The sequence below is a fragment of the Paroedura picta genome, chromosome 16 (assembly GCF_049243985.1).
Source record: "Paroedura picta isolate Pp20150507F chromosome 16, Ppicta_v3.0, whole genome shotgun sequence".
NCBI classification, from domain to species: domain Eukaryota; kingdom Metazoa; phylum Chordata; class Lepidosauria; order Squamata; family Gekkonidae; genus Paroedura; species Paroedura picta.
The window spans coordinates 10,302,150-10,326,417 of NC_135384.1; the positions used below are offsets into that span (position 1 = coordinate 10,302,150).

Below are 24,268 nucleotides of genomic sequence, written 5' to 3' on the forward strand. Positions count from 1 at the left end.
TGTAAACTCATATATATAAACTCATAATGCCACTGAGAATGATTATATTAGGAATGATCTTGAAACATCATGTTTGAAAGTAAAGTCCTTTTTTAGCAGCTTAGTGTACAAATGACAACAGAAGAAGCCAGTCTAAACGTGGGGGATGTGAAAGTTTTTTTTTTTTCCTCCTGGCCTTTTGCAACTGAGTAGAATGTCTCTGTGTATGCCCTGCTGTCACCAGCTGTGACATCCGAATGCTGACATGATCAAAACAGGGTGTGCGAGAAGCAGCATCTGCTTCCAAGAGTCAAAAATTGCTCTTTGCCTGCAGCACTCTCCTGGTTAATAATTAGTTGCTTGTTAAAGTTCATTTCCAAGTTAGTTGACACCTGATGCCTGCTTGGATTACACTTGTTGCTGGTACCATTGGATATAATTGCAGGGGAAAGCTTGCATTTGCCCCTAAGGGAATTGCCTGAGCATTAAGTTCTCTAAACTGATTTCAGGTAACCATAGGTTACAGCAAATGCCATTGACTAAGCCTGAGTCAAATGTGTTCAGATCAGAAAGTTTCATCAAGACCTTCTAACTTCTTTTGCTATCTCTTGGGGCCTCAGTAGGCCACTGCTGCATTCATTGTACTACCAGCAGCCACACACCATGCTAAGGAATATAGAACTTTGTGTCCCGAATAAACTATGCAGGAACTGTAAATGTACACAGATTCAGCTAGAATCATCTGTACCGTTTGCTGTTCAGCTTGCCTCCTTCCCCAGCGATCCGCTATTGGAAAGAAGTGCTTTCAGGGAACATGAATGTGATACTGTAACTCAAGTTGCACATAGTATTTAGGCTCCGCTATCACAAACTCAGATGTGATTTATTCGTCAAGTCAAGTCTTTATTATCACGGTACTAGACCAGTAGTCAAATTACAAGGTACATAAAAAACATCTGGCATTAACAAGATAAAAGAATCATTGATGACTTAAGTATTATAAAAGATAAAAACATTCCAGCTATAAGAATCATTCTGGTTTTAAAACTCACAAGCATTATCTCAAGCAATTGAGACTATCTCTACCTAAGTTGCTCCGAATCCAACCAGCTCTTCCTTGTTTTGATTGCATGTGATTTATTCATGTTCATTTCAAAGTACACAAAGGCCCTACTTTGTTATATAGAAGGGATTACTGCCCACACAAGCACATGAGCCTGCTGCCAATGTTTCAGTCATGTGTTTGGCCCATGTGTATAAGGGAGGAACAAGTACAAGTACAGTGGCCTGCTCTCTACTTCCATCTATTAGTGAGAAGTGTATACACCAGGGGTAGTCAAACTGCGGCCCTCCAGCATTCCAGCATTCGCTGGCAGGGGCTCCTGGGAATTGTAGTCCATGGACATCTGGAGGGCCGCAGTTTGACTACCCCTGGTATACACTGTCCTCATGAGTGAGCTAATTTTAAAAGCATGATCATGGGAACTGTGTCTATAAAAATATATTTCTCCTGAGGACACAGACTATGCTCACAAGGTAGTGATCCCATGGAGGTGGGGACAAAGCCAACTTGCTTGTACCTTGTTCCTCCTCTACATGCATTGATCAAACACAAGATTTGAATGTGTGTGCAATGATATGGACAGATACCTATGACCATACAAATGCAATTAAGGCCTTTACACAACTCCAAATAAATGTGCACAAGTCAGGGCTTCTTAGAATGTTCTGATATATGTTTGTGTATATGCTTTTGAATCATGCATGCTATAGATTTTGCTTATTCCAACAAAAATAGGTACCAGATGACTTACTGCATACATCAGCCAATATTTCTGATTTACGTGATTGGGTGTTCAAAGCTGACTCACTGACCACTCTTCAATTCTGCTATCACAATCAGCCCCATGGTATAAAACAATCAAAAAGACCATAATAGAGCATCATATTTAGTAAATATAACAACACGTAATCTTTGAATGGCCCTAACATCTTTGCGGTTTCAAATGATGCCATCAGCCATGCTCTCTGGGCGATATCTCCGAATACCCACAGCCCGACGCCTGTGTATATGTGGAAATCCATCTATGGAGGACCTGCCCCACTATGTTTTGGCTTGTCCCCTGTACTCCGAACCCAGGGGCAAATTCTTTGCCAAGTTATTACCAAACTCACACCCTATTTCTGATTTTAACAAAGTCACCTATCTGTTATCAGATGTCGACCCCTATATCTCATATAGGGTGGCACTTTTTGCTCTGGCTGCCAGGAAGATTCAAGCTAATGCATTTTTACAGGCGCATCCACCTTGATACACCATTTTATCCCTTTTATTGTAACTTAGTAGTCCATGTTTACATTTTTAGGTACACAACATTGGAGAAATATTTTTTTATTTATTTATATTTGTGCCATGTTGTTTTAATTGTGTTTTGTAATGGCCTTTGGCTACATACAAGAAATGTTATCGTATCGTAACAAAAATAGGTTAGAATATTTTAATAACCATGATCTATATCATCCATTAGCAATAGTCTGCATTCATATGGAACAAAAAGCTCTTCAGAAATGGAAAATGTCCTACAGAAAATAAAGCATGTGAACAGTTTCCATCTTGCACATTTTTCCACCCCATATCTCTGACTATGCTACCCCTGACTCCATCCTAAAGTTTGTGCACTACATCCTCTTCAGAGAACCCTCTGCCAAACACTAAGATAAAGGTAAAGGTATCCCCTGTGCAAGCACCGAGTCATGTCTTACCCTTGGGGTGATGCCTTCTAGCATTTTCTTGGCAGACTCATTATGGGGTGGTTTGCTATTCCCTTCCCCAGTCTTTACCTTTTACCCCCCAGCAATCTGGGTACTCATTTTACCGATTTCAGAAGGATGGAAGGCTGAGTCAACCTTGAGCCGGCTGAGTCAACCTTGAGTTGATTGGCCCTAATTGGCCCTAACTGGCAGAGTACAATATGAGTTGATTGGCCCTAATTGGATGAGTCCAATGTGAGTTGATTAGCCCTAATTGGCTGAGTGCAATTTGAGCTGATTGTCCCTTGTTGGCTGAGTGCAATTTGAGCTGATTGGCCCTAATTGGCTGAGTGCAATGTGAGTTGATTGGCCTTAATTGGCTGAGTGCAATTTGAGTTGATTGGCGGAGTGCAATGTGAGTTGATCGGACCTTATTGACTGAGTGCTATTTGAGTTGATTGGCCTTCATTGGCTGAGTGCAGTTTGAGATGATTGGCCTTCATTGGCAGAGTGCTCTGTCTCTATTGGTGGCACACCAGCAGGGAGGGCCAATCAGGTAGGGAGTGAGTTGGCTGCAGGTAAGTTCAATTTTATAATGTTTAGTGATAACATGAACAATATTGCCTGTAACATGGTGACTAATTGCAGTGAGCTGATTTTAGTCCAGTTAAAGGTAAAGGTATCCCCTGTGTAAGCACCGAGTCATGTCTGACCCTTGGGGTGATGCCCTCCAGCATTTTCATGGTAGACTCAATACGGGGTGGTTTGCCAGTACCTTCCCCAATCATTACCATTTTACCACGCAGCAAGTTGGGTAATCATTTTACCGAACTCGGAAGGATGGAAGCCTGAGTCAACCTTGAGCTGGCTGCCGGGATTGAACTCCCAACCTCATGGTCAGAGCTTCAGACAGCATTTTGGCTCCCTTACCACCCTGCACCATAAGAGGCTCTTCTGCTAAACAATATTGACATCAAAAACAGCAGTCAGGATAATTGAGTAACGTTATTTATTTTTCCTCATTAGTTTCCCTTTAGTGTTCAGTTTAGGCCTCAATACAATGATGTAGCATTTAGGGGCAAAGATGCAAACGAGGAGCCCAGCACAGGAGCATAAGATGGAGAAGATCTCAACAGCCACCATGTATTTGCCCTTGGCACTCAGGTAGGTTGGGATGAAGGACAGCCAAACACTGCAGAATACCAGCATACTGAAAGTGATAAACCTCGCTTCGTTGAAACTGGCTGGCAACTTCCTGGCTTGGAAAGCCACAATCAAGCTTAACGTGGCTAGAAAGCCGAGATAACCCAGGACACAATAGAACCAAAGGACTGATCCTTCGTTGCATTCCATTATGATCATCCCAGTCAATGTGTTCATATCCATAGCTGGAAATGGAGGTGAAGAACTTAGCCAAAGAGTACAAATGACAGCTTGTAGAAACGTGCAGGAAAAGACAGTAGAAACTGCCAGTCTATTCCCCATCCATTTGTTCACTCTGGATCCTGGTTGAGTGGCCACAAATGCTAACACTACGGTGATGGTTTTGCCCAAAACACTAGAAATGGCCACAGAGAAGATCATGCCAAACGCAGTTTGTCTAAGAAGGCAGGTCACTTGTACAGGCTGACCAATGAACATCAAGGAGCAGAGGAAGCAGAGAAACAAGGAAGTGAGGAGAATGTAGGTGAGGGTCCGGTTGTTGGCTTTGACAATGGGAGTATCTTGGTGTTTGAGGAAGGTGCCGAGCACTAAAACTGTGGCCAGAGCAAAAGAGCTAGAAGAAAAAGCCAGACTGATCCCCAGAGGTTCTTCATAGGAGAGATAACTTATAGTCTTGGGAATGCATTGATTGTGATCCAAATTTGTGTAGTAGACTTCTGGGCATGTGACGCAGGCATCCATATCTGGAAAGAAATAGGTGTTTGTGTGTGTGAGAGAGTACAAAGACAACTCATAGTGGGTCTCGTCCCCCACCATGACTGGAGGGGGACGTGGTGATTTCGGATGCCACTGGTCAGGTGGCGGTGCCTTCTTCACTAGGCTGGCATGAAAAACCGGGTGAACCTTTTTGTAAGCTGCTGGGAGTTCAACTGTGACGGCCACCTCATTTCTTACCTCGGTGATTTTGAAGGGCCCCACAAATTGATAACTCGGTTTTCTACAGGATCTACGATTTTTCAAATGCTTTGTGGAAATGAACACCTCGTTCCCCACCGCATAAGAGGGGGCGGGCTGCCAACTGCGGTCTGCCCACTTTTTGAAATCTGCCTTGGCTTTGTTTAAAGTGGCAGACACCTCAGACCAGGTTTCCTGGGTCCTGGTCGCCCACTCGTACACCCTTGGGGGGATCGCTGCAGCCTCTCTGGGTGGTTTAATTAACACTGGGAATGAGGGGGAAGCGTACTCATGCACCACTTCAAAGGGTGACCTACCCGTGCTCACATGTGGAGTATTATTTTACGCATACTCCACTAGTGCTAGAAGGTGGGTCCAATTGTCCTGGAGACAGTTGATGAAGCAGTGGAGGTATTGCTCCCAAACCTGATTGACTCTCTTCATTTGGCCGTTCATGGCAGAAGTTTGAGGGGTGTAACTTACACCCACTCCCCTCAGCTCTCAGGATAGGTGGGGAAGCAGGGATTTCCAGTGAAAGTCAATGGCATCATTGAATTCCATTGGTGCTGAAGCGCTTTGTCCGCTCCGTCTGAAGCTGAATCAGTCCAAGTCGGCTTGATTCGAAGCCAAATCAGTCCAAATTGGCTTCATCCAAATCCAAATCAGTCCAAATCGGGGCCACTTTGCACAACCCTACTTCAAAGCCTTTGACTCTGTCAAATGGGTGGTAAACTGAAATCTTTGAAGATTTTGTCTTACCTGATTTATCGCTGATCTTCCCTTCTGGACATGGAATACAATCATAACAGCAAAATGGCTTCCCTTCCTTTGTTCTCCTGCTGTAACCAGGGCAGCAGTTGTCATTGCACACAGAAATGGGCAGCACCTGTCCAGAAAGTATAGCACTTTAGGATTGATTTCCTTGAGAGTTTTGATTTCATTACATAATGAACAAGTACAGTCATCTTTGTGAACCTCACATTTCATAGCTGCGTTGGAATGTCTTTCCCATTCATTAGAGCAGGGGTAGTCAACCTGTGGTCCTCCAGATGTCCATGGACTACAATTCTCATGAGCCCCTGTCAGCATTTGCTGGCAGGGGCTCATGGGAATTGTAGTTCATGGACATCTGGAGGACCACAGGTTGACTACCCCTGCATTAGAGTTTCAAGAAGACTGTATGGTTCTACCTGTTGGAATTGACAATGTCTGGTGTACAAAGAAGAAGAGATGGAGACCCTGCAGGGGGCAGCAAGAAGATGATTAGATAGGACAGTGAGGTCAGGACCTTCCCTCCTGTCATTCCTTGTCTGTCTCCAGACACTCTTAGGGCAATTTCCTCCTTCTTCTCGGAAGCCACAGTTCCAGTCCATCTCTCTCTCTTAGTTAGGCATGTAGTCAGCTCCTGTCTCTGTCTCTCCTCTGCACTATCAAGTATAGAAATTCCTTAATAAACTCTTACCTATTAGTAAATCAGGGTGTGCAACCTTATTCCCTTATTTACTCTGCTAACACTACCATCTGAAACGTCAAAGCCAGCATTAACACCTGATCCTTTACTAACTCTCTTTAGTGACTGGGCTGCATGTCCTGGAGAAGAGGGCCCTAGACAGATGAAGAATACTTGCACTCGAAAGCTCACGCCTTGAATACATCTTTGTTGGTCTTAAAGGTGCTACCGGACTCTGAGTTCATTGTAATTCTTCCATGTCTTTCTCAATCAGCTATACTGCTAATGGGAAATAGTGAGATGTCACCAGATTAGATTTTGTTGAAATATTTATCAAATATCTTCTGCATTTGAATCCCACCTGGTTAAACGTTCTGTGCCATGCAACAATGTCATCCTGAATAGTTAACTCCTTTCCTGCAAGAGCATGAGGATTGAGGCTTCCGATTTGTACTCTAGTAACAGACTTGTTTGTGAAAGTTCTCCAGTTTATAACACCAAATACAGCAGACATTTCTCTGTTTTCATCAAAATACATAGTCTCTCCAGCACTGTTGTTGAAGGAGATGGTCCTCAAAAAGTGATGGAGCTGTTCAGAGATAACAGGACAAGCAAGCTGTTGGCATCCTTCCATTGGGTTGGATCCAAGCAGCTTTTCTCTTAGTGAAAAAGAAAGGAAGGGGTCCCCCCCCCCCATGAGCCACCAAATGCAGAATATGCTGGGAATAGGGTTTTTTATTTATTTAACACATTTGAATGCTGCATTTCCAGCCAATCAGGGTCCCCAAGGACATTAAGACATTTGAATTATGAACAATTATGTTTACATTATTAAAACAATTCAATAGAAACAAGTGCACATAGATCATCAGAATTAGGGAGGAGGGCCAATAACGGTTACTGAGGATACATCAAATGAAGTCTGCACATGCCTGTAGAAGACATTGACAGAGGAACACAAACGCGTCACCCTGGGGTTGAAGTTGCTAAATTTTGATGCTGTGTCCAAGAGAGCTCTGTCTTGGGTTCCTATGCATCTAACCTCAGGGTCAACCAAAGCAGGGATTCTGGAGACAAACGTCATGTGGAATAGGATCTGTAGTATGAAGAGGAGATTGAGCAAAGATGGTTGGGGTTCTACTCAGTGAGATTGACAGAGCTCTATCCCAGACAGGCTTTCCTTAATTGATGCCTGCTTATATCCAATCAATTCTAACTTGCTCACCTTACCCATGCCTTGCAAAGGCACAGCTGGAAAAAATGGAGCAAATGGTAGGTGTGCAAAAGAACTTGGTAGAAAAGTTGAGCTTTGAAAAATGGGCCATCTTTTCTTTTTCTCATGCATCTCTTTTTTTAAAAAAAGATGTAGCTTCCTTTAAGCAGTGGAATAGTTCAATAAAATGGATTGTAGCTATAGGGAACAAGCAAATATTATTAAAGAACCAAAACAAGTTGCTGATCAGAGATTAGTATAACTGAGAAGTGAGAAATACGAGTTCAACAAAGAATTTCCTTGGAAATTGTGACAGTGAAGATTTTTGAAAAGTAATGCAGTGAAAGTTTGGGCATACAATGTTTGGATCGCTTACTTAGAACAAAATTAGAAATGTGTCCTTGGGGTCCATTTACCTGCCACGGTTGTGGGTTCCAAGGTTCTACCTTCTTTCTAGCTGCCCATGTTTGGTATTTGATTCTGGTTTCATACATAGCATGGAGGGCATGTGCAATGGCATAAAGAGCATTGTAAATACTGTAGCTGTAGCCAGTCATGCTCATTTCAAATAATGGTCCAGGAAGGTTCTCCAGCTTCTCCTGTCCAGTACAGCTTACTTCGCTTTTCTCACTTTCACTCATAATGGAATTTTTCAATGAACATCTAAATGCCTGCTCCCAAAAGTCCCGGATAAAACCATCGCCTTTTGACCAAGAAGGATTTACATGCTTAAGAAAATTTCTGAATCCCGGTGGTTCCGTTGAGTGAACTGCAATGGAGATAGCACCATGGAATGGTTCTACACTGTGGTCTCTTTCACGGGTTGTTGATCTGAAATCCCAGTGTGCTGTCACAATCCATACCTTTCCTACAGGTAAATCTAGGGCTGTCATATTAAGAAGCCAACTCAATTGCCACATGGAAGGAAATGTCCCATAGACAACAAACACATTGGCTTTGATTCTCATGAGAGATGGAAATTTTTTCAACCAGATTAAAAGTAACTTTCCATTTTCATCTCTATTGTTAGTTTTTTGAATTCTTTCTACAAAGGCAAGACAGATACCATTCTGGTAAAACAATGGGTCCAAGGCTTGAAAAAAACGTTCTCCATTGTCATCTCCTGGAATAAAGAGCCCAATCCATGTCCACCTGAAATGCAGGAGCAACTGGACAATCCCAGTGTACTGGTGGCTTTCATTTGGAACCATATGGTACAAGTAGGAGAGTAATATTTCGTCACTCATTCCTGAGACAAACGATCCATAAGTGAGCTGGGAAAAGATATACTCAAGCTTTTAAAATGTAGTCCAGTACAAACTCTGTGTGTTTTGTGACCTTAATACATTTGCTGCTATGCAACACGTTCCTTCAAATACATTTTTGTTGTTGTTGTTGCTAAATAGTGCCCTGACCCAAATAATCCAGGCAAGTCTGATCTTGCCAGATCGTGGAAGTTAGGTAGGGTTAACCCTGGCCAGTTTTTGGATGGTGAAAAACAAAAAGGGAACAAAAACCCAGCCTGAGAGAACAAGTCAGGAACCCAAGGATTGAGCAGCAAATATATACTAAAATAGGAATATTAGTAGATCATTACAATAAGACCTGCTTGGTGGCAAAGAATAAAACATGAAGCTCCTAAGAATATATAGCTAGATGCAAAGTCTGCTACATGCAGTAATGCAACAGGACCTGGTATCATCCCTGGAGAGGCCTTGCTGGTGAACAGAGCTGATTCACACAGTGCCTCCGAGGGTGCCTATAGTTTGCCTCCCCCTGCTCCACTTCCCTCTCTCTGCTTACTGAGGTATCTGGCTATGGAGCAGGGCTGGCTGTTCTCACTCCTTCCTGCCACTTCTCAGCAGCCAGGAGGAAGAAGTGGCAGGAAATAATCCACAGCACCAGTGTGATATGCAGATAGGACAGGAAATAATCCACAGCAAGGCCGGTCAAGCGGTACAAGGCCAAAGTATAAAATACGGTTTTGACAGGCTGCACCCTACTCAATGTTCACCAAATGAGAGAGCCTATATCACAAACAAACCAGTTTCCACCTTGCCTTCTGCTTACATCTGCCTTCTGCTTGGATTAAGTATATTTCTTATGAGAAGTAGGTGAGATGGAAAATCATTGGCTGAACTTGACCTACTTCCAAATTCGGGTTCTAGAATGCTTTCTTTTACAACCTTATTCATTATTGCTTGTGAGAACTAGGCCTAAATTACACCAGACTTCCACCCTTAATACAATTTTCAAACACCGGTTTACTTCTTAGCTTCAATATTGAGTTGCTTCTAGAAAGAATGTTACCTTCAGAGGGGGTACCCCATGATATCACATAATTGCTGAGCTCACACCTCCCCAAACTCTATCCTCCCATGTCTCTACCTCCCAGGAATTGCCCAATAGAGATTTCTGTTTCTCAATCCCACATTTTCCCCAGAATTACAAAACCATTCTTCTATTTCATACGCCAGTTCTGATGCCTCCAGGTTTGTAAGCACTCAATTTACCTGTGGAATCTTGTATGAGTTTAAGATGATGCCCATGTTGATGGTGATCCTAGGAACGAGTCCCCCAATGACAGCTACCAAGTGGTTCTGAACATCACATTTGTAGTTGGGAATGAACTTGTGCTTTGTGGAAAGCAGAGCCAGAGTGCCACGAAAAGTCTTCTGTGAATTGTAGTTCTTGTCATAGATGTGGAACCCCAAGCTGACATTTGGTAAGACTGCAGGATTTTCATTGATCTCCTTGACAGCAAATATCAAGGCCAGAATGTGCTGATAGTTTTTTGGCATCAGGCCACTGAATAGAAAGAAAGAAAGAAAGAAAGAAAGAAAGAAAGAAAGAAAGAAAGAAAGAAAGAAAGAAAGAAAGAAAGAAAGAAAGAAAGAAAGAAAGAAAGAAAGAAGGCCTCGTAAAATGACTAAAAGAAGACAACATGAACATAACATCTCTTTCTACCTGTCTTTGCTAATTCCCCAATTAAACCTTGACTGTGCCTCTGACAGGTATGCTGCAGGGGTATCCTGAATTGCATTCATAAGGCATATTCCAACAACTGCAATTTAAGATCAACTAGCATGCGATATCCAAAGGATTTGAAAAATCGGGTGTATATGTTTTTGAATAAATATTGAATACATGGAATAAGAATAAGTTTATTTTTATTGTCTACCCTTCCCACCTGAACATGAAATGCTATAAAGATTGAAGTAAAGGTCTACACGATGCCATTTCAGAGTTGTGTTCAAAGTCTTTCGGGTGAATGATCCTTACTTGAACATTGTAAGGTTAGGTCGGTAATATTCCTCATATTATAGGTGGGGGCTGAGGTTAACAGACTTCAGAATTAAACTAGAATCATGGCCAATCCACCATTTATACAATATGGTGTACTATATTCACCATATATAGTGCAATTCTGTGCATAGCTACTAGAAAACTCTGCCTAGGATTGCATGGTAAATGACCCGTGGACCTGCTCATCTCCAGTCATTCAAAACATAAAGGCATGAGAAAAGTACTAAAGACAGAAGAGCATAATATGATGTCTATATTAAGTAAATCTAATGGGAAACCAGGGGTTCTTGATACTGAGCAGCAAAGAGGAGTGGAAGTGGGGTAGTTAAGGAACTTGTACTTCCATGGCGGTCATAAGGAAATAGGATTCCAGTGGGGAAAGCAGGACAAATGCAATGAATAGTCTTGTCATGACTATATTAGAATGAGATATTGAAGGAACAGGAGTGACTTCAGAGCAAATAAAAACAAACATATGCAGAAAAGTTGAGCAAACTCTACATATCCCCTGGGCGAAATGTTTTTCATATTCAAGATATAATTGTTTGGTATTCAGAGTTGGTTATTGCGCCCTTTAAAATACATAGGACAGGGGAAGAAAGTGGAGAATTCCTCACATGATTTCCTTCTTCCGCATCTGAGATGGTCGTTCCCTGAAATGAGTGGAGCGATCCAAGAACAAGACCTGAGAAACAAGCATTCCAATGACCAAGTCTCCCGGCTGATAGAACTCATGGGAAATGGGGAGGGGGTCTCTTACGTGGCAATTCATGCAACAAGTCTTCGTGCTGTGGTCGACAACATGAGGCAGTAGCCCTAGCAACAGCACCAGGAGTGCTACCATTCTGTAAAGGACGCTTTCCTTCAATAACATGTACCTTCCTGGCAGCATTGCAGCCTGCTTAGCATAAAGCCAAACCTTATAGCCTTAGTGCCTGCAGTTTCTCAGTTTGTAACTTTGACAGTGCTGCTTCCTGCATCTTACTTAAACGGTACAGATGCAATGCTAAGGAGGATTAATAAACACAACTCCTGCTTCCTCAGCTCCACAAGTCCTAGTCTGGACTGCTCAGATTTGAAGACGGCCACAGCTATTTGGCCCTTTACTAAACTATCTATTATCAGAGTGGCATTTCCAAGAATTTTGACAAAGGGAGCATTGATTCTTGAAAGTATATGCTCTTAAAGTCTTGTGGGCCTCAAGGGCTCCTTATTGCCATTTTCTCGGTTTCTTCTTTATTTACCTTGTGCCTTTCAGGAACCCACTGGGCATTATATACCTGGGCAGTTACCGTGAGTGTTAACTGGTAATTATAGAGCAGAAAATTAGCTTTTCCGTGTACTGCTGTTGTTGTGGCACCAAACCCAGCCATTGGGAGAACATCCTCCCCTCTACCTCCGAGACTTCTCCAGAACTCTAACTTGCTGCATTATGACAGAATTAGCAGCAGGAAAAGATAGCAGTAAATAGTTAGGCTTTGTCTAACTGGACTGAAGAGTCTCTTGTGGTGCAGAGTGGTAAATGGCAGAAATGCTATCTGAAGCTGTCTGCCCATGAGGCTGGGAGTTCAATCCCAGCAACCAGCTCAAGGTCGACTCAGCCTTCCATCCTTCCGAGGTCGGTAAAATGAGGACCCAGCTTGCTGCTGGGGGGTAAAATGGTATTGACTGGGGAATGTACTGGCAAACCACCCTGTATTGAGTCTGCCATGAAAACGCTAGAGGGTGTCACCCCAAGGGTCAGGCATGACTCGGTGCTTGCACAGGGGATACCTTTATCTTTAACTGGACTAAAATCAGCTCACTGCAATTAGTCACCACGTTCACAGGCAATATTGCTCATGTTATCACTAAACATTATAAAGTTGAACTTACCTGCATCCAACTCACTCCCTACCTGATTGGCCCTCCCTGCTGGTGTGCCACCAATAGAGACTCTGCCAATGAAGGCCAATCAGTTCAAATTGCACTCAGCCAATAAGGGCCAACCAGCTCAAATTGCACTAAACCAATAAGGGCCAATCAGCTCAAATTGCACTCAGCCAACTAGGGACAATCAGCTCAAATTGCACTCAGCCAATCAGGAACAATTAGGGACAAGCAGCTCAAATTGCACTCAGTCAATTAGGGCCAATAACTCAAATTGCACTCAGCCAATTAGGGCCAATCAGCTCAAATTGCACTCAGCCAATAAGGGACAATTAGGGACAATCAGCTCAACTTGCACTCATCCAATTAGGGCCAATCAACTCAAATTGCACTCAGCCAATAAGGGACAATTAGGGACAATCAGCTCAACTTGCACTCATCCAATTAGGGCCAATTAGGGCCAATCAAGTCAAATTGCACTCAGCAAATTAGGGACAATCAGCTCAAATTGCACTCACCCAATAAGGACCAAATTGCACTCAGCCAGTTAGGGCCAATTAGGGCCAATCAGCTCAAATTGCACTCAACCAATTAGGGCCAATTAGGGCCAATCAGCTCAAATTCCACTCAGCCAATTAGGGCCAATTAGCTCAAATTGCATTCAGCCAATAAGGGCCAAATTGCACTCAGCCAATAAAGGCCAATCAGCTCAAATTGCAGTCAGCCAATTAGGGCCAATTAGGGCCCTAATCTTACACTCGGCCAATAAGGGCCAATCAGCTCAAATTGCACTCAGCCAATAAGGGCCCACCAGCTCATTTCTGGGATTTCTCAAAACCTCAAGAATAATTCAGGGTTTCTCAGTGCAAAAAAGTTGAGAAAAGCTGGCAGAGGCAGTAACTGGAGACACCCTCTGTAAGTTCTTTGTCCATCAATGTTTTCATGTTTGATTGTAACATACAACTGTTTTTGATTTTCTTTGATATTGAACTGAACTGAAGAACATACAGACTGAAAGGTTTTTTGGTTCTTGAAACAAATTTTGCTATCAATTAAATATTTTAATTGAAGGAAGATACTGTGACAAGTTTATGAATTATTTGATGTTTATTGTTATTAGCAATTACACTCACCCTGCTGGGCCCACTGATGCCTCTGCCAGCACCTATGTGGGGCCAGGGGAGGCTGGAAAGACCCTGCAAAGGCCTGTCCCCCACCCTACTGGGCCCATTGAGACCTTGGCCAGACTTAGTAGTGCAAGTCTGGGTCTGGGGGACCAGGAAGCCTCCCTGCAGTATGCCAGGGTTCAGGGCCATGGCACTGCTCCAGAAATGCCCCCCTGCTAGCCCTGCCAGGAGAAGCTTTTGTGTGCTGCTCCCTGGATCAGGGCTCGGTGCACGCTGAATTGAGACTGGAGTGGCCCACATGCTGAACTAGGGTTGGTTTTTGTGTACACATGCTGAATTGGGGCCATGACAGCACACCGTCTGGATTGACCCTCTGTCCAGAAACAGCCTCCTGCCATTCCCATGGGATGCAGGGCTCCCCGGAGAAGCCTCCCCATTTCCTCCTTTCTTCCCCCTTCCCCTGTTTCTTTTCCCACCATTCCTTTCTCTAGTCCTCTTTCTCTTTGACTTTTCCTTCCTTCCATCCTTCTCACATTTACCAATCTTTTGATGCTGTTTCTGTGCACATCTCTAGCACCATCATCATGTAGATAGTCCAACTAGGAATTAACTAGGGGCTCTTATTTTCTCAGAGACACCAAGTGGACAACAATACGTTCTCTAGCCTTGGGGAGCAGCAAATAGTGAATTGGTTAATATTTAGATGTGATGCCATTAACACCTTAGAGACAGATATATTTTTCAGAGTCAGTGTTTCCATTGCCAGATAACCTTGTTGGTGCTACTAGATTCAAAATCTAGTTGTTCAACCACCTGCCAACATGGCTACTCTCTGAAATATTCCTAACATACTTTTCTCCAAAACAGCTCACAAAGTCATGCCAATACCACTTATAATGCATATTTTGCCCGAGTTATATTCCCCTCAGGAATATAATAAGCTTTGATTTGATCAGTCAATCCTTCAATTATTCTGCTTCACACTATATTATGTGCTGTGCAATACTTTAGGGAGGCAATTGCGAACCTTGTCATTATCTCTGGACTCTATCCATCAATGTCTTTCTCTTAAAAAAAAAAAGAACTCTCGCTGATTATCTTTTTAGACAATAAACATTATACATAGCCAAGCTGGAAAACCTATATAGGCCCTTCCATGAATGTTGAGAATTCTAAGCAGGCACTGAGTTCTCAAACTGGTTACTGTCGTTTGAGATTAACAACCAGGCACTAAACTATCCCATCAGCTGACTCAGAAGCCGTTTAAGGCAGGGTATCGTCACCCGGTGAACATGTGTTGAAAATGATTTATAAAATTCAGAACTTAGCACTGAGTGAAGGCAGGGAAAATAAGGGCTCTCAGGGTGGTCATGGTGTTTCTGATGCTCTTGTTATTGCTCCTTCTCCAAGCGCAATGTACTGCTCGAAACATTATGTGCCGCATGAACGATCCCCTTCAGATCCCACATGAGTATTATCAGGAAGGCGACTTCATCATTGGGGGGATCGCTTCTCACTTTGTAACTTTATATCCCGTCATAGACTTCAAGCAACGTCCTAATCCATGGGCTGTTCAGCTATCCGTGTAAGGATTTTCCCTCTTTAAGAGTCAGGTGATGTTCCCTGTCGATAGGAATTATTCCCTGCTAAAAAAAAAAAAAAAAAAAAGAGCCTTTAAGTCCAGAGCATGTTGGCACAGAAGTTTTCCCCACTGAGTAATGAAGGGTTTAACCCTATGTATATCCTTATATTATATATTTAAAATATGAACTATGTACAAGGATGCATGAAAATGTACATATAATCTGTATGTGCACCAATTTCACATACTTGATATGCCTTCATTTTAGCTTTGCCTCCCTTGTCTATCCCACTCACTTCTCATGCCATAGTTATCCTAGATGTTTACCCTCCTCCTAAAATTTTCCATCCAGACTTCTTTTTGACATCTTTCGGTGCAATGTCATCAAATTACAATGCATCATTTTTTCACTTCAGACCAAAACCTGAGGAAAACCTGTGTGCCCTCTCCTTGGTGTATGCTGTGAAACAGATCAATAAGAACCTCAAGATTTTACCCAATTCCACACTGGGGTTCCACATTTATCACAGCTATTCTGAGGGAAAGATTATTTATAAGAGCGTCCTGAGCCTTATTGCAGCCCGGGATAAGCCGATCCCCAACTACAACTGTGACCCCGCAATGAATCTGGTTGCCGTCGTTGGAGGGCCAGACTCAGAAACTTCTCTCTCAATGACCAACATCTTACCCATTTATAAGATTCCACAGGTATGAAATGTGATATGAAGTTCTTATAATGTGAGCTTTCCTCCCTTCCTTTGTATATCCAGAGTTCTTTAAGGGGCAGAAGAACCAATGAAGACAGAAATGTGATTCTTTGATTCATGTTAAACAACGAGGTTGTAGATTCAAGTGTAGCCATGTTAGTATGAAGCAGCAGAACAATGACTGAATCAAGTGACACCTGAAGGAATTAGACAACACAAATTGGGTCCAATAGCACCTTTAAGACCAACAAAGTTTTATTCAAGGCATGAGGTTTCGAGTGCATGTACTCTTCCTCAGACTAAATGAAACGAGGATCATAAGCATACATTCATAAGGCAAAAGTAAATTGTGGCAAATTAGCAAACTGCGTCTTAATATCCAAATTAAGCCATCTTATGCCATTATATGCTTTGTGGTCCAATATCCTAAGCAGAAGTGTATTGCCCAGTAATTGTTTGATATTCTTCCTTGGGAGGAAATGAGAATTTTATCTTAGCATCTGTTTAAAGGCAATTATAATAGGGGAGCACATGTTCCTTGACGATAAGACACCCAACAGACCCATGATGGTTAGATGTGCGTAACCACATCTGGAAATATTTACATTTGTCTCCTAACAGGTGGCTTATTCTTTATTTGCTTCAGAGAAACTCAATAGAGCCAAGGTCCCTTCCTTCTACCCAATGGTTCCCAATGAAAGACATCATTACAATGCCATTACTCAGTTCCTTCGGCATTTCCAGTGGAAGTGGGTTGGGATCATTGCACCCGAGGATGATAAAGGCGAGCATTTCTTACAGACGCTGGTTCCAATGATGTCCCGGAATGGCATCTGTGCTGCCTTCATTGAAAGACTAGCCACCATGAATTTTTCTTTGCAAGTTCCCAATTTCAGGGAACACTTTCGGAACATGTCCCGTTTTTTGAGCAAAACGGAAACCAATGTGCTGATCGTATACGTAGACGTTCACACCACCATTCCGTTGGGGATATTGCTAAAAATAGCTGAAAATTCAGAGATATCTATAGGTAAACTGTGGGTCATGACCGCCCACTGGAATTTTGAATCAGGGAGTTTGCATTGGGCTTTCCTAAAACGTGCTCTTCATGGTGCTTTATCTTTTGAGGTTCATGCAGGTGTTGTGCCAGGGTTCCAAAACTTCCTTCACCTCTTAAGTGCTCATTGGCCGAAATGGATTGACATTTTCAGGGTCTTTTGGAATCAAGCATCTCACTGTTTATTGCCAGATTTCGGGGAAGAGGAGATCAGCTGCAGTGGGGAAGACCAACTTAAAACCTTACCTGGTATTGATTTTGTAACAACCTTAGCCGGCCAAAGATACAGCATCTACAATGCTATCTATGCTATAGCACATTCTTTGCACGCTATGTATGCATCCAGACTCAGACCCAAGCCAGTGCTGGATGGAGACAAATTAACACCTCTGCAGTTTCAACCCTGGAAGGTAATATCTGAATTCTAAGATCCTTTCTCTACTTAGTATTTTTAGGTGCAGTCTTCAGGAGGTTTACTGAAAAGTCAGCTCCAATCTGTGGCACTTATTTGCAGGAAAGTATACTTAGGATTTCAGGTTTAATATGTTTAAAAGCTAAGTAACAGCATGCAAGCTGCTTTGACTATCTCAGAAGGGTTGTTTTGTGAGAGTAAGGGGAACCCCCTTTGCCCATGTAACTTGCATGCTTTCTAAAGCCTTTCGGAATGTGGGAGGAGACCCAGGATTCATAGAAGCAGGATTGCAGAACTGAGAATAAACAGGGACACCTCCAAAATGTTGGCAGAATCATATCCACATGTTTGAGATGGAAGGTCCATCATGAAATACAGTTCCCCCTTTATGTTTACATGGAAACATATTGAAGAAGAAGAAGAGTTGGTTCTTATATGCCACTTTTCCCTACCCGAAGGAGTCTCAAAGCGGCTTACAGTCGCCTTCCCTTTCCTCTCCCCACAACAGACAGCCTGTGAGGTGGGTGAGGCTGAGAGAACCCTGATATTATTGAGGAAGAAGATTTGGTTTTTCTATGCCACTTTTCTCTACCCAAAGGAGTCTCAAAGGGGCTTACAATTGCCTTCCCTTTCCTCTCCCCACAACAGACACCTTGTGAGGTAGGTGAGGCTGAGAGAGCCCTGATATTCCTGCTCAGTCAGAACAGCTTTATCAGTGCTGTGGCAAGCCCAAGGTCACCTAGCTGGTTCCATTTGGGGGAGCACAGATCCAAATCCGGCTCGCCAGATTAGAAGTCCGCACTCCTAACCACTACATGGATGGAAACATATTGATGTGAAAACACCTTAACACAGTTACATCTGTCAGCAAGGAAACAAATTATTTCCTTTTCAAAAACATCTGCTTACAGAATTTGGAAATGACAAACAAACAAAAAACACCAAAATGCCATCCTTCAGAATGTTTATAAGAGTTTTGCTTCTTTCAACATAGCTTCACCATTTCCTGAGAGGCCTCTCGTTCAACAATGGTGCCGGAGAGGAAGTGTCGTTGGATGAGAATGGTGAAATAAGGACTGGATTTGATATTGTGAACTGGGTATTGTTCCCAAACAACTCCTTCTTAACTGTGACAGTAGGGTGGACTGGTTCACAGGCTTCACCAGACAGAACGTTCACCATGAATGAAGACATAATCACATGGCCCAGCGCATTTAACCAGGTGGGATCTGATTGTACGAACTAAAGAACAAAGCTAAGCAAAGAAGTGTTTCCATTCCAGTTAGATAGGAAAATTAGCCAAACAGTCCAGTATTTCCCAATAATCTGATAATTTGAATGTATGAATTGTTGAAGGCTTTTATGGCCAGAGTCAACTGGCTGTTGTGGGCTTTCCAGGCTGTGTAGCCATAGTTTGCTGGTCTTCGTCCCTGACATTTCACCAGTAACTTTGGCTTTCATCTTCAGAAATTGGACAGAGCATAATGGGAATCTCTCCATGTCTACTTCTGAAAATGCCAGCCACAGTTACTGACAAAACATCAAGGACTAAAGCCCCCAGACTACAGTCACACATCCCGGAGAACTGACAATAGCCAATTTGAAGGTATGTGGAACATTTTTTGACATTTCTAGATAAACATGTTGTTGAATTTGGAGGTTTAAAAATAAAGTATTTTGAATAGTATTTCATGGGGGTTAACTTTCATCATCAAACAGTAAACTTCAGGTCTGAAAATGGAGTTGGTTTAATGTTCAAACAGCCAAATGCAACATTTGTCGAATTTCTACATATGTGACAACATGATATTGTTCAGGTTTAGGTTAGGCCATGAGAAGACTGTTTTACTAAGTATGGCAACATGTCTTCCACTCTCTTGTTCATGAATAGGTGCCACCTTCTTCTTTGTGTAATGAGAAATGTCTTCCAGGTTACAGCAGGAAAAAGCAAGAGGGGAAGCCATTTTGTTGCTATGACTGTGCTCGATGTCCAGATGGAAAGATTTCAGACCAGATGGGTAAGAGACATCATGCCTTTACCACACTGAAGAAGATTTAACCTGTCTCCAACACATGCTATTTGGTGCATGCTCTTCTTTTTGTAAGGGAGGGAGTAATGTGTGCAGGTGGAAATAGGAGAATATAATGTTTAGATACTTTTGAAGTGATCAAAATCATTACATTGTTTTTAAATATGTAGATATAATTTATTCTATATTAAACAAAAAAAATTCCTTGTTTTAGCAGATAAAGATCTTTCCTTTGATTGGGATGTGATTTGATCTCTCTTTTCCTCTGGCTGTTGAAGAGCTAAATAAATATTTATAACAGAGCTAAATTCAGATTTTTTAGAAATACTGGCTCCTGACATGGCCACTATTTCTTAGGGTTTAAAAAGTAATGCAAGAGAAGAATTGTTCATTTCATCTTGGGAATTTTCTGAAATAAAATCTATTCTCTTTTACAGACATGGACCACTGTTTCTCATGCCCTGAAGATCAGTATGCAAACAGGGACCGAGATAAATGTCTTCCCAAATTTTTAAACTTCCTCTCTTATGATGAAAATTTGGGCATCAGCATAGCACTCCTGGCGTGTTCCTTTGCCTTTATCACAGCTGTGGTTCTTTCCATCTTCATTAAGTACAAAAACACTCCTGTGGTCAAAGCCAACAACCGGGATCTCACTTACATTCTCCTCATTTCCCTCATTCTCTGTTTCCTCTCCTCATTGTTATACATCGGCCAACCCGGAATCATCACTTGTCTTCTCCGACAAATGGCTTTTGGCATCATCTTCTCGGTGGCTATTTCTTGTGTCTTGGCGAAAACCATCAATGTGATTCTGGCTTTCATGGCCACGAAGCCAGGGTCTAGAATGAGAATTTGGATAGGCAAAAGGCTCACAAACATGGTGGTTCTTTCTGGATCCCTTATTCAAGTAATCATTTGTATCATTTGGCTGTGTACCACTCCTCCATTCCCAGATTTTGACATGAAGTCTCTGGCTGACGAAATCGTGGTTGAGTGTAATAAGGGGTCAGTGGCCATGTTTTATTTAGTGATGGGATATACATCTTTAATGGCAATGGTCAGCTTCATTGTGGCTTTCTTTGCTAGGAAGTTGCCCGATACCTTTAATGAAGCCAAATTCATCACTTTCAGCATGTTGGTCTTTTGCAGTGTCTGGGTTTCGTTTGTTCCTGCTTACCTAAGCACCAAGGGGAAATATATGGTGGCTGTGGAGATCTTTTCGATTTTAGCCTCCAGCACTGGCTTACTTGGATGCATTTTTGCCCCAAAATGTTATATCATTCTCCTTAAGCCTCACTTAAATAGCCAAGGGCAGTTAACATGGAGAATTCAGAGTACAAGATCTGATTAAAATGTGTTCCTTGTTTCTCCAGGAATTCCTTTCTTCTGGACAAGGTTAGGAGAAATTTTGGACAACAGAGAACAGCATACTTTGGGTCTGCTCCAAACTAAACTGGTGATTTCCACAGATCCATCTTCCTTTTGCAGATCCCACTCGTTTCATTTCACATGTACTTCTGTAGCCTGCTATGGGAGGGGAAAATCAGATAAAAATATTTTGATCTGAATATGAAACCTGCCCATTGTATATGAATAAATCCAGTTTATCATCAATGGATAATCCAATTCTTGGATGTATTTTGTTAGATCACTGGACATCCCATCAACCATCTCATCTGTTGCTTCCCCACACACACCCAACTATACCCCTTTTCTTCTTTTGCAACTCAAGGCTTTGTCGAGTTATTCATAGGGTTGCCAGCTCTGGGTTGGGAAAAACCTGAAGACTTTGGGATGGACCCTGGAGAGGACAGGGATTGGGGAGGAGAGGAATTTCAATGGGGTTTAATGCCATACAGAGGAATTGATCTCTGTTGCTTGGGCATGAGCTGTAATTCCGGAGGACTCCCAGGTCCCACATGGAGCCTGGCATCACTAGTCATTCATGAGGCACTTAAGAGGAGCACCATAAAAATACACTAGCTGCCATTTGCCTTAATTGTGTGTGTGGAAAAAGATATCTAAAGTATGATGATGGCTGTGAAAACATGGCAAAGGTTTCTGTCGTTCCAGTGGGTCTTCCAACATGTCTGATATAGTTTCTTTCAAATCAGGACATGACATACTAAGACATTGGGGTGTGGGTTGGAGGAAGCATGACCTGGAGGCTTTTGTTGGTGTTTTTTTTAATATATATCTAATTGTTGCCTACTTTTACAAGCAAATTTCTTGACTATGGTTGATATTCCAGCATATCTTTTCCTTGGCCTAAGAGAGAAGGTGATCCAAAGGCTGAATTTCTGTCTGATGTATGTCAGGTTACTAGTTCAAGGCCATTAGACCTTCTAATGCTATATTGTCCTCTTTCCCTACTAGATTTGTCCTGATCAGGATTGACTAAAAAAATTGATACTTCAGTGATGGTTACTCTGCCATCCATAAACAAATGCTAAGAATAATTTACTTTCCTAATCACAGAAACCATAATTAAGATGAGGCAACAGCAGGGTTGCAAACAGAGGGAGTCATTACATTGTTCTAGCTTACTCAATTGTCCAAGACAGTGATTTCTATATTATTGATACAACTATCACCATCCACATTCCCAAATTCTGACTTGCATCTAGTGCTGAACAGATCATTGCATTATACCAGCAGTCCTCAACCCCTGGTCTGAAGACCACTACCGGTCCATGGATCAGTCAGTACTAGGTCGTGGCTCTTCCTCGTCCTCCTCCCCAGTTGCTGCCTCGGGGGATGCCCTGCCACTCTGCTGCTGGCTCATCTTTGGTGCTCTCCAGCGGCCGCCATGGCTGGGGTTCCCCCTTGGTACGGCACTGCGCAGCTGCTGCTGGCAGCGCCCCCCAGAGGGTGGCAGGAATTCAGGGGCGCCGGCGGGAAAGCAAGTGGACCAGGGGCTCAGGTGGCAGTGGCAACGTCCCTCGGCAAAGGACTACCCCTCCCCCCCCGGGCCTCAGTAAACTTGTCAAAGATTGACTGGTCCCCGGTGATAAAAAGGGGATCACTGCACTATACAATGAAGGCCCACTCTCCATTTTTAACTCTTTATTGAACTGCATCACTTACAGTGGCTTTCCCAGCAGGTGAGCTGCTAGACTCTTCATGATATCAAGCCTAATACTTTCTGCATGCTAGAGTTGTGTGGTGTTTGGGAATCCTTTCTTCAAACTGAGTTCCAATGAGGTCAAGAAACAGATTAACAATCCCAGATGGATACCCAGAGAAAACCCATTTGAAGTCAGGCCCCAAAGAGACCATAACGAGCAGTTACATATAGCTCTCAACTCAAAACAGTTCAGTGACTTACATCCTCTACTGGATGATGACAGTTCTCTTTCCCAAGTACTGGGGGGAAACCTTTTCTTGCACACAGACAACCCCCCACTCAAACAACTCCTCACCCACAACAATGCAACCTCTAATTCGAACATGGACACTGGTACTAGAGTTTGCTACAAGCCCAGATGCTAATTTTGCTGCCACATACACTCCAATAACAGTTGCTGGACCTAACAACATCACCTACACCAGTGGTCCCCAACCTTTTTTAGGCTGGGGACCGGCAGGGCATCGGGCCGCGCCCGCAGGGCCCGCGGCAGCGCGGGCCACGCCCACGCTTTAGGCCGCGCCCGCGAGCCGCGCCCGGCCGCACCCACGGGCCGCACCCGCGGATCGGGCCGCGCCCGCGAGCCGCGCCCGGCCGCACCCGCGGATTGGGCCGCGCCCGCGATCCGCGCCCGGCCGCGCCCGCGGGCCGCACCCGTGGATCGGGCCGCACCCGCGGGCCGCGCGGGCGCGGCCCGGCCCTGATTGCCTCTCCCCGCCCTCCCGCAGTAAGTAGCTTCCCGGGCCGCAAGTTTGCGGCCTGGGAAGTTTTTTACTGCGGCGGGGAGGGGGGGCGGGGAGAGGGAGCCGCGGCCCGGCGCCATGGCCTTTGCGGCCCGGCGCCGGGCCGCGGCCCGCAGGTTGGGGACCACTGACCTACACCATCAAAAGCTTATTCACTTGCTCACCTTCTAAGATTGTCTATGCCATTAAATGCCAACAAGGCCCCTCTGTTCTTTACATAAGGCAAACAGGTCAAACCCTCTTCCAAAGAATCAATGGACACAAGTCTGACATCAGATCACAGGACTGAAAACCCTGTAGGGGAATACTTCAACCTTCCAGGGCATTCAATAAGTAGCTGTTTTATTGCAAAGAAACTTGAAGAACAGACTGGAAAGGGAAACTGCAGAAATGCAAGTTATTACAACACTCAAAGCGATGCAGTCCCCAGGACTCACCAGGCATATTGGGGTTTTTCTCAGTAAGTATGTTAACCTCAATCAGTTCTTATATCCACCCTCCTTACAGTCCCCACTTTGGGACAAGGTGACTATTGTTGTTGTTAGGTTTTTTTTTATTTTAAGAAGGGAAAGTGCAAAAGGATCCACTGCTAGTGAAAACATAGGCAAAGATCATGCTTTAGGGTAGGACATAATACATTCATGATTTCTCATGGCAAGATATAAAAACTTTGCAACAGGTTCAATTATATCAGGGTTCTGGGATGTCAAAAGAAACTGAGTCTTTTGTTAATCTGAATGCAGTTCTCTTGTACACAGCAATGAGTTAAGAAATTTAGCTCGGATAAATAAAAT

The 24,268-nt window shown here is 43.2% G+C and overlaps 2 protein-coding genes across 2 annotated transcripts; one reads left to right on the forward strand and one right to left on the reverse strand.

Moving 5' to 3' along the window:
• Nucleotides 1–3,735: 3,735 nt before the first annotated feature.
• Nucleotides 3,736–11,661, reverse strand: LOC143825155 (vomeronasal type-2 receptor 26-like). Its single transcript, XM_077313180.1, has 6 exons — nucleotides 11,435–11,661; nucleotides 10,025–10,319; nucleotides 7,928–8,785; nucleotides 6,660–6,887; nucleotides 5,608–5,734; nucleotides 3,736–4,637 (listed from the first exon to the last, which is right to left on the reverse strand). Exons 1-6 carry the CDS (start codon nucleotides 11,659–11,661, stop codon nucleotides 3,736–3,738), a joined length of 2,637 nt encoding a protein of 878 aa, XP_077169295.1.
• Nucleotides 11,662–11,820: 159 nt separating this feature from the next.
• On the forward strand, nucleotides 11,821–20,955 carry LOC143825156 (vomeronasal type-2 receptor 26-like). Its single transcript, XM_077313181.1, has 9 exons — nucleotides 11,821–11,989; nucleotides 12,076–12,124; nucleotides 13,807–13,952; nucleotides 15,224–15,398; nucleotides 15,812–16,103; nucleotides 16,724–17,569; nucleotides 18,566–18,793; nucleotides 19,463–19,589; nucleotides 20,039–20,955. Exons 1-9 carry the CDS (start codon nucleotides 11,821–11,823, stop codon nucleotides 20,953–20,955), a joined length of 2,949 nt encoding a protein of 982 aa, XP_077169296.1.
• Nucleotides 20,956–24,268: the final 3,313 nt, after the last annotated feature.